This window comes from Rattus norvegicus, chromosome 17 (assembly GCF_036323735.1).
Source record: "Rattus norvegicus strain BN/NHsdMcwi chromosome 17, GRCr8, whole genome shotgun sequence".
Classification (NCBI taxonomy): Eukaryota; Metazoa; Chordata; class Mammalia; order Rodentia; family Muridae; genus Rattus; species Rattus norvegicus.
In genome coordinates this window covers 36,509,053-36,520,046 of record NC_086035.1, presented here as the reverse complement: position 1 = coordinate 36,520,046, position 10,994 = coordinate 36,509,053, and the positions used below count along the sequence as shown (strand labels likewise).

General features: G+C 38.5%; 1 protein-coding gene across 1 annotated transcript; it reads right to left on the bottom strand.

The window, feature by feature from the left end:
- Nucleotides 1-1,918: 1,918 nt before the first annotated feature.
- Prl5a2l1 (prolactin family 5, subfamily A, member 2 like 1) lies at nt 1,919-4,905 on the bottom strand. The gene is made up of 4 exons (XM_008771615.2): nt 4,711-4,905; nt 3,827-3,934; nt 2,995-3,189; nt 1,919-2,107 (listed from the first exon to the last, which is right to left on the bottom strand). The coding sequence occupies exons 1-4, from the start codon at nt 4,903-4,905 to the stop codon at nt 1,919-1,921; spliced, it is 687 nt and encodes a 228-aa protein (XP_008769837.2).
- Between the last annotated feature and the right edge of the window lie 6,089 nt (nt 4,906-10,994).

Below are 10,994 nucleotides of genomic sequence, written 5' to 3'. Positions count from 1 at the left end.
GCGATACACAAACACACACACACACACACACACACACACACACACACAAAATCTTAAGGTTCTTCTTAAGGTGAAGTTTCACTGGTTGAGGTATCTGAGAGAGCTCATTTGCATAGAGAAGCATTCTTGAAATTCGAACTTGTAATTTCTCCAAGGATTACATGACTTTCTTCATGTAGAGTGTGGGTTGGGCTTCCCAGATCAGGCAGAGAAGAGGAAGCCCTGCTAAGAAAAGGGAGTCCTCCATCTTCATGAAGCTCAAGAGACCTGTCTGCACATAGAGGACTTCACCCTTTAAATAACAGTATAAGATAACTTGTATTTGGTATTTCAGTTACAATGGAACTCAATATCCTGTCTCATTTATATTTAGATCTTGTGGTCTTTTTTCCTTTCCTCTCTTTCCACAGCTCTTTGTTTGTGGAAAGGCAGCTCAACAACTCTGCCTTGAAATTATCACATACTCTCATTTGCTTTGAGGCACTTGATGGATTGCAATACCTTCACCCATTATGCCTTTCCACACTGAGGACATGTTCTATTAGGGAGCATAGCTGGGAGATTGGGTGTTACAATGTGTGACCTTCTTTAGCATGTCTGTGTGTATGGATAGGTTAGTTGTTAATAAAGAAAATTACTCCAGGGGCTTGGAATCAAAGGAAGAAATGCAACTCACCCTTCATGTAAACTAGTTCTAATGAATTTGACTTTCTGATCTGGTTTGTATGTAAATGAACAAGAGAAAAAGAAAAATGGCAGAAGCCTAATGGAGAGGCCAGCAGCCTTGCAGATTGTGAAGTGAGTAGTTATGAGATTCCTCTGAATCAGTCAGTAAAGAAATTTATTGGAGCCACTTTTGTTTTTATTCAATGAGATAAAAGGCAGAGGCTTAAGGAGGCCACAAAAGACACATTTGAGCAGTAGGAGAGGCTAGATAGGAGGGTTTTTAGGATAAAAGACACTTTACCCTAAAGGATTCTAATTAATAATAATCTCACACACATATTAGGATATTCCATAAGAGAGGTACCTGTCACTAAGGGAATTCACGGGAATTCACATTCAAAGATTTTGGGGCTCATCAGACTATGGTATAGGAATTTTCCATCTTCTAATCTTCTGTCCAATTGTGACAATGTTACATACATGGAAATCTTCTGGTAAGGATGGTAGATATGAGTAGTTCTTACAAACTTTCTTTACCTTCTTCTTCTGTATTTCCATCCATTTGACATTGTCACACTTGCAAGTGATTAGAAGCATCAGAGGATGAGGGGAAAGTACTAAACGGTGTCCAGATGAAGTTCAAATGAGCCCAGAGGAGCTTTGGTAAAACCCAAGTAGAGATAATATTAGCTGTTCTAAGATGGTGTTGTGTAAAGAACTCAGACAAGCATGGCTGAAGACAGTCAGTGGAGATACCATTTCTTCCTTGGATGCTAACACTTTCTGGATTGACAAGTTCATGGAATTTAAGGATAGTAAAGTGCACAATACTTGCAAGTTTTTTCTTCCTCAAGACATGGGAAAATTGACTCATGGTTGCTGCTGGTTTTCATAAATTATACCAAGATTTTCATGTTCTTGGTAGAATAATATCTCACACCAAGGGTCTGTATGACATGCATTAACTCACAATGTTTTTGAGTCGAGTTGTGTCACAACTAATTTTCAAAAGACACATATAACTCGTGACAGATTCTGATGGGAATATCTCAGTGCTTTTAATATGCTTGCCATTAATCTTTTCAGACATATTTTAAAGCATTAGCTTTTAATAGTCCAAGAAGAGTCCCTTTATTGATAACCACACACTGAAAAGGTATAAAATTAACCAAACTGTTTACAGGAATGGGTCCCCACCACAGTATAGCATCCCATCTGTTTCTGCGCATTTCAGAATAAATAGGATGGAGACTTAGCACTGTCTGCGGACCATATTACATCTCAGGGTCTTGACATGAGTGGCAATCCTTTTCCCATCATAATTCAGGCAGGTGAGAAGTGCATGGTAGAAAACAAGGCGATGGGATTTATTTAACTGGCGTAGGGATGGCAGTCCAGATAAGGCAAGGTAGTCCTCATTTTCCTCAAATTCAAGACGAAGCTAATCACCAAAAAAAATCTCTTATTAAATATGCTAATAGGTATTAGTCTACTGTATTACTTAAAATGTTGAATAAAGGGGTTGGGAATTTAGCTAGGTGGTAGAGTGCTTGCCTAGCAAGCACAAGGCCCTGGGTTCGGTCCTCAGCTCCAAAAAAAAAAAAAATGTTGAATAAAGATTTAGGAACATTTAGGAAAGGAAATATTCAGTCAAACATATATTTTCATGATTCTGTAGCAGGCAAATATAGATTTGTAGATTTGTTAGTTATCTATAAACTAGACAGAAGATCCACACATATCTTTGATATGGAGCTCATCTGAGATGGAATATGTTCTCACAAAAATAGACAGAACTTATTATTTGACTGCAGATGTGGGTTTGACCAAAGGACAGAAGAGAAGCTAGTGTCAGCTCGCCCAGGAAGGACCTTCCTGTGTCCTTGGTGTCATCTCTGAAGTATCATTTGTGCATCTTGATTTTGTTAGTTCACCGTTTTCTTTTTCTTGCTTTCAACCAAATCTACCTCCCACCTATTATAAGGAAACAAAGCCACAGAAACGATGAGGATTGCACTTGGTGGTTTTGATGTGTACCGAACAGGGATGATATGATAAGATCTTCAAAATCTTAAGGGATGTTCACTCTGTGCAGGAAGGGTAGTGCGCAAACTACTGTAAGGAGACTTTCCTATCTCCTGAGAGCCCAGTGTTGTACAGCTAAGTACACCTTTGAGAAAGCTGGGGTGGTGTACAACTCCTTAGGCATGAGAGTATCTATGATTAGGCCTATATTACACTCTCCCAGGAGAGAGATTTCAAATGTCTCTACCAGGATCACAGCTTTCATGAATGAGAAAACCAAAGTAGTGAAAAGCAGGAACTTACCAGGTTGAGTAATGACTTGACTTCTTTTAGTACTGTTGATAGCCTTATGAATTCTGCAGCTATCTCTCTGAGTTTAGATATGAAAGCTCCAATATCAGGGATTGGCTCCAGATCAGCAATTTCTGCTACTACATGCATCAGGGTATTGTTCCAGCCAATCAACATACCTATGGTCATGTTCAAAAGGGCCTCAGGCTAGGCAAAAACATTGAGTATCACATTAAGTAAAAAATGTAGATTGAACTACATATGATACCTAGTGTAGTGTTTGTACCTTGTATTACACAATTTCTTGAGAATTGTTTGTTACAGTGTTAGTATACTGCTTTGTGAGTATCTAGACACGGAATAGCTCTTTATAGATATTCTCTTCCATCACTTTCTCTCAAATTTACAATTTCTTATGTGCACTCTGTACATAGCCAACATACAGAATATCCATAGTGGATATACAAAATCATTAAAGAAAACTAAGTATATGTGCTACTTATGTATATATTTGATTACTTTAAACTTAAATATTAAAATTGGTTATGTCAAGGAAAAGAATGAGTTATATAATATTTCCTACTTAGAAGTTTATAATATGGCAACCTTGCATCAGAAGCCATATTTGCCTCCTGTAAAACACATTCAATATTTTATAAAGTGTACTTGTAAAAACCAAGGGGAAGACATCAAATAAGAGTTTTGATTTTTGCCCCCTTGGATTGCTCAGGGGTTTTTTTTAGGGGGCTGCATTTGTTTTGTTTTTGCTTCTTCCAGTAACAATCTGCAGCTTGCACGAGCCAGGAGACTGTTTCAGTTGATTTGACGAAAAAATTACACTCACCTGAACCACCTGGCTTTGTGTCATTCTATATGGTACACGGAGGGAATATTTGTAGCATAGCCAGAGGATTTTGTCTGATAAGACTGGACCTGAAGCATACTCTCTTCCCTGAAATGATGAGAAAATTCAGTAAATTGAGGGACGGAGACAATGAATCAATGAACAGCTAAGTGATATGTTTGGTCCATGGTTACTACTACAGGAAGAGCACTACATTAATATGTAAATTTAGAAATGAGGAAAGTGAGGTTTTAGTGTAGTTAGTATGAGATCTATAAACTCACTTTTCCACCTCCTATTTATGTCTATTAACTTCTCTGATTCATTCTTGTCTTGTTTTTGCCTACTTTTTAAAGAGTTGTTATTTGAGTAGAATAAGGAAAAAGGGAGACTAAAAAGCATTTGGTGTTTTAATGCTGTTCTTACCTAGAATATTAAAGGCATCCTTATTACATATCTGTTTTTGGGAATCCTTGGCTTCCTGTTATTTCAGTCATCACTGGGTTTTTAGACCTTCAGTTAAGCAATTTCCACAAAAATTCAAAAATGTGCTTTGCTGATTACATTAGAATCAGTCATTAAAAAAATCAAGCATAATTTTTTAGAAATATTATACAATGAAAAACTAAATACAGATATATACTTAAAGTTTACATATTATTAACATTTACTGACACTGCACTTTATTATAAATATTTTACTTAAAAGAACAACTATTTAAATTTTATCATGAACACAATTGTAAAGATTAATGAATTATGAGGGGTCCTAACAAACAGAAATATTACCACTCAAGATTAAAGAACGAAAGAAATCCTAGTAATTAAACAGGACATCATAAATGTACTTATTGCACATATGAGGGGTTTGCATTGCAAGCTCACTATTGTTTGAAGTTCTCGTCTATGCTGCAACCGTAACTGACTTTGAGGAGACATATTGGCCTTCAAAGCACCTTCACCATAAGGCAGGGTCTGGTTACAGTTGGAAAATAGTTTCTTCAGTGTGATTAGCTCACATCTTATAATGGCTCCCAAGTTTGGGAATTTCTGAGAAGCTATCATTCTTCTGGTGCTCATTGGCACTATGGATTTTTTCCTTCTACATTATTTCTCTCATTTTAGTTCTGACTAATTTAAGCCATCCCCTACAACCATTCTGCTTTCTTGGGTATCTGTTTTGCACTAAGTGAAACATGCTGACAGAAACTGACCCCCAGCACCCAAAAGAGGAATTGTAGAGAGTGTTCTCAGCCACAGATTTTAGGGCTTTGTGGAAATATTTTAATTGAAAAAATTAATTAGAAATACCAAAATCTGTTTTAGAAAAAAATCACTTAAAGACTTTTCCCCCCTTAATTTATAGATTTATTGAACTGCCCCATTTTCCTGGTTTTTGTCTTGGTAGCACATAGCTCCTTGTGCCTGTGTAGGTATATTATATAATGTTTACATCATAGAGCTTCTCCATGGAGCTGAGGTACTGTGCAGATATTGTTTGACAACTCCTCTTTGGAGAAGTCAGAAGTTAGCAAGATACTTACAAACTCATTGAATATTTCAGAAGTGAGATTATTGGTCTTTTTAGATATGCCATGTGCCTGATTAAGCAAGTTCTCAAGAGTCAGCTGGCATTGCCCATTTATTGCTTCACACATGGGCAAAGAGGCCACCTTCTCCCACAGAAGCAGGTTTGACAATAGCAGTGTCAGGAGTGCCCCTGCCATAAAGAAAAAAGTCACTTACATGGTCTATCCATGTGAAGTTATAAGCGTCACCCTGTCTAGGGAGGCCTTGTCTAGACACAGCTATCCCTTGCACAATCTAGTACATTTGAGCTGGCTTGGGAGAATAAACATCATCCACAGTGAAAATTACCTAAGTCCTCTAGCCTTGATCCTGTGATAAGACAAGGTGCTAGGACCTCTGCTCTGATCACATGTACCTTTCAAATTTGTGACAGTAATTTGTGCTGATTACATCACCAAGGCACTTTTGGCAGATAGACCTCTAAAACGTTGGTAATTTGTCATTGCAAGAGGAAAAATCAAGTATGTACCACATTAAAAAGGTTTTTAAGCATTAGGGATGGTGCCCAGAAGACTTTCAGGAATAAATATATCAGGACCAAGCTGAGGTGTGGTACATAAAATGTTTGCCACAAAGTATGAAGACTAGAGTTACAATCTCCTGAATCTAAGCAAAAGCCTGGTGGGGGTTGAAGCCCTTGGCAAGTCCAAACTTCTTATGAGGCAGAGACAGGGAATCCCTAGAGAAAGCTGGATAGAAAAACTAGCCTTACAGGTAGATTGGGATTATAGTTGAGATGATTCAGGGAATAAGGAGGATGATCTATTAAAGATGATTCTTTTTTTTTTTATTAACTTGAGTATTTCTTATATACATTTCGAGTGTTATTCCCTTTCACGGTTTCCGGGCAAACATCCCCCTCCCCCCTCCCCTTCCTTATGGGTGTTCCCCTCCCAACCCTCCCCCCATTACCGCCCTCCCCCCAAGGTCTAGTTCACTGGGGGTTCAGTCTTAGCAAGACCCAGGGCTTCCCCTTCCACTGGTGCTCTTACTAGGATATTCATTGCTACCTATGGGGTCAGAGTCCAGGGTCAGTCCATGTATAGTCTTTAGGTAGTGGCTTAGTCTCTGGAAGCTCTGGTTGCTTGGCATTGTTGTACTTTTGGGGTCTCGAGCCCCTTCAAGCTCTTCCAGTTCTTTCTCTGATTCCTTCAATAGGGGACCTATTCTCAGTTCAGTGGTTTGCTGCTGGCATTCACCTCTGTATTTGCTGTATTCTGGCTGTGTCTCTCAGGAGCGATCTACATCCGGCTCCTGTCGGTCTGCACTTCCTTGCTTCATCCATCTTGTCTAATTGGGTGGCTGTATATGTATGGGCCACATGTGGGGCAGGCTCTGAATGGGTGTTCCTTCAGTCTCTGTTTTAATCTTTGCCTCTCCCTTCCCTGCCAAGGGTATTCTTTTTCCTCATTTAAAGAAGGAGTGAAGCATTCACATTTTGATCATCCATCTTGAGTTTCGTTTGTTCTAGGGATCTAGGGTAATTCAAGCATTTGGGCTAATAGCCACTTATCAATGAGTGCATACCATGTATGTCTTTCTGTGATTGGGTTAGCTCACTCAGGATGATATTTTCCAGTTCCAACCATTTGCCTACGAATTTCATAAAGTCGTTGTTTTTGATAGCTGAGTAATATTCCATTGTGTAGATGTACCACATTTTCTGTATCCATTCCTCTGTTGAAGGGCATCTGGGTTCTTTCCATTTTCTGGCTATTATAAATAAGGCTGCGATGAACATAGTGGAGCACGTGTCTCTTTTATATGTTGAGGCATCTTTTGGGTATATGCCCAAGAGAGGTATAGCTGGATCCTCAGGCAGTTCAATGTCCAATTTTCTGAGGAAACTCCAGACTGATTTCCAGAATGGTTTTACCAGTCTGCAACCCCACCAACAATGGAGGAGTGTTCCTCTTTCTCCACATCCTCGCCAGCATCTGCTGTCACCTGAGTTTTTGATCTTAGCCAATCGCACTGGTGTGAGGTGAAATCTCAGGGTTGTTTTGATTTGCATTTACCTTATGACTAAAGATGTTGAACATTTCTTTAGGTGTTTCTCAGCCATTCGGCATTCCTCAGCTGTGAATTCTTTGTTTAGCTCTGAAACCCATTGTTTAATAGGGTTATTTGTTTCCCTGCGGTCTAACTTCTTGAGTTCTTTGTATAGTTTGGATATAAGGCCTCTATCTGTTGTAGGATTGGTAAAGATCTTTTCCCAATCTGTTGGTTGCCGTTTTGTCCTAACCACAGTGTCCTTTGCCTTACAGAAGCTTTGCAGTTTTATGAGATCCCATTTGTCGATTCTTGATCTTAGAGCATAAGCCATTGGTGTTTTGTTCAGGAAATTTTTTCCAGTGCCCATGTGTTCCAGATGCTTCCCTAGTTTTTCTTCTATTAGTTTGAGTGTGTCTGGTTTGATGTGGAGGTCCTTGATCCACTTGGACTTAAGCTTTGTACAGGGTGATAAGCATGGATCTATCTGCATTCTTCTACATGTTGCCCTCCAGTTGAACCAGCACCATTTGCTGAAAATGCTATCTTTTTTCCATTGGATGGTTTTGGCTCCTTTGTCAAAAATCAAGTGACCATAGGTGTGTGGGTTCATTTCTGGGTCTTCAATTCTATTCCATTGGTCTATCTGTCTGTCTCTGTACCAATACCATGCAGTTTTTATCACTATTGCTCTGTAATACTGCTTGAGTTCAGGGATAGTGATTCCCCCTGAAGTCCTTTTATTTTTGAGGATAGCTTTAGCTATCCTGGGTTTTTTGTTATTCCAGATGAATTTGCAAATTGTTCTGTCTAACTCTTTGAAGAATTGGATTGGTATTTTGATGGGGATTGCATTGAATCTGTATATTGCTTTTGGTAAAATGGCCATTTTTACTATATTAATCCTGCCAATCCATGAGCATGGGAGATCTTTCCATCTTCTGAGGTCTTCTTCAATTTCTTTCCTCAGTGTCTTGAAGTTCTTATTGTACAGATCTTTTACTTGCTTGGTTAAAGTCACACCGAGGTACTTTATATTATTTGGGTCTATTATGAAGGGTGTCGTTTCCCTAATTTCTTTCTCGGCTTGTTTCTCTTTTGTATAGAGGAAGGCAACTGATTTATTTGAGTTAATTTTATACCTAGCCACTTTGCTGAAGTAGTTTATCAGCTTTAGTAGTTCTCTGGTGGAACTTTTGGGATCACTTAAATATACTATCATGTCATCTGCAAATAGTGATATTTTGACCTCTTCTTTTCCGATCTGTATCCCTTTGATCTCCTTTTGTTGTCTGATTGCTCTGGCTAGAACTTCAAGAACTATATTGAATAAGTAGGGAGAGAGTGGGCAGCCTTGTCTAGTCCCTGATTTTAGTGGGATTGCTTCAAGTTTCTCTCCATTTAGTTTAATGTTAGCAACTGGTTTGCTGTATATGGCTTTTACTATGTTTAGGTATGGGCCTTGAATTCCTATTCTTTCCAGGACTTCTATCATGAAGGGGTGTTGAATTTTGTCAAATGCTTTCTCAGCATCTAATGAAATGATCATGTGGTTCTGTTCTTTCAGTTTGTTTATATAATGGATCACGTTGATGGTTTTCCATATATTAAACCATCCCTGCATGCCTGGGATGAAGCCTACTTGATCATGGTGGATGATTGTTTTGATGGGCTCTTGAATTCGGTTTGCCAGAATTTTATTGAGTATTTTTGCGTCGATATTCATAAGGGAAATTGGTCTGAAGTTCTCTTTCTTTGTTGTGTCTTTGTGTGGTTTAGGTATAAGAGTAATTGTGGCTTCGTAGAAGGAATTCGGTAGGGCTCCATCTGTTTCAATTTTGTGGAATAGTTTGGATAATATTGGTATGAGGTCTTCTATGAAGGTTTGATAGAATTCTGCACTAAACCCGTCTGGACCTGGGCTCTTTTTGGTTGGGAGACCTTTAATGACTGCTTCTATTTCCTTAGGAGTTATGGGGTTGTTTAACTGGTTTATCTGTTCCTGATTTAACTTCGATACCTGGTATCTGTCTAGGAAATTGTCCATTTCCTGAAGATTTTCAAATTTTGTTGAATATAGGTTTTTATAGTAAGATCTGATGATTTTTTGAATTTCCTCCGAATCTGTAGTTATGTCTCCCTTTTCATTTCTGATGTTGTTAATTTGGACGCACTCTCTGTGTCCTCTCGTTAGTCTGGCTAAGGGTTTATCTATCTTGTTGATTTTCTCAAAGAACCAACTTTTGGTTCTGTTGATTCTTTCTATGGTCCTTTTTGTTTCTAGTTGGTTGATTTCAGCTCTGAGTTTGATTATTTCCTGCCTTCTACTCCTCCTGGGTGTATTTGCTTCTTTTTGTTCTAGAGCTTTTAGGTGTGCTGTCAAGCTGCTGACATATGCTCTTTCCTGTTTCTTTCTGCAGGCACTCAGCGCTATGAGTTTTCCTCTTAGCACAGCTTTCATTGTGTCCCATAAGTTTGAGTATGTTGTATCTTCATTTTCATTAAATTCTAAAAAGTTTTTAATTTCTTTCTTTATTTCTTCCTTGACCAGGTTATCATTGAGTAGAGCATTGTTCAATTTCCACGTATATGTGGGCATTCTTCCCTTATTGTTATTGAAGACCAGTTTTAGGCCGTGGTGGTCCGATAGCACGCATGGGATTATTTCTATCTTTCTGTACCTGTTGAGGCCCGTTTTTTGACCAATTATATGGTCAATTTTGGAGAAAGTACCATGAGGAGCTGAGAAGAAGGTATATCCTTTTGCTTTAGGATAGAATGTTCTATAAATATCCGTTAAGACCATTTGGCTCATGACTTCTCTTAGTCTGTCGACATCACTGTTTAATTTCTGTTTCCATGATCTGTCCATTGATGAGAGTGGGGTGTTGAAATCTCCCACTATTATTGTGTGAGGTGCAATGTGTGTTTTGAGCTTTAATAAGGTTTCTTTTACGTATGTAGGTGCCCTTGTATTTGGGGCATAGATATTTAGGATTGAGAGTTCATCTTGGTTGATTTTTCCTTTGATGAATATGAAGTGTCCTTCCTTATCTTTTTTGATGACTTTTAATTGAAAATTGATTTTATTTGATATTAGAATGGCTACTCCAGCTTGCTTCTTCTGACCATTTGCTTGGAAAGTTGTTTTCCAGCCTTTCACTCTGAGGTACTGTCTGTCTTTGTCTCTGAGGTGTGTTTCCTGTAGGCAGCAGAATGCAGGGTCCTCGTTGCGTATCCAGTTTGTTAATCTATGTCTTTTTATTGGGGAGTTGAGGCCATTGATATTGAGAGATATTAAGGATTAGTGATTATTGCTTCCCGTTATATTCATATTTGGATGTGAGGTTATGTTTGTGTGCTTTCATTCTCTTTGTTTTGTTGCCAAGACGATTAGTTTCTTGCTTCTTCTAGGGTATAGCTTGCCTCCTTATGTTGGGCTTTACCATTTATTATCCTTTGTAGTGCTGGATTTGTAGAAACATATTGTGTAAATTTGGTTTTGTCATGGAATATCTTGGTCTCTCCATCAATGTTAATTGAGAGTTTTGCAGGATACAGTAACCTGGGCTGGCATTTGTGTTCTC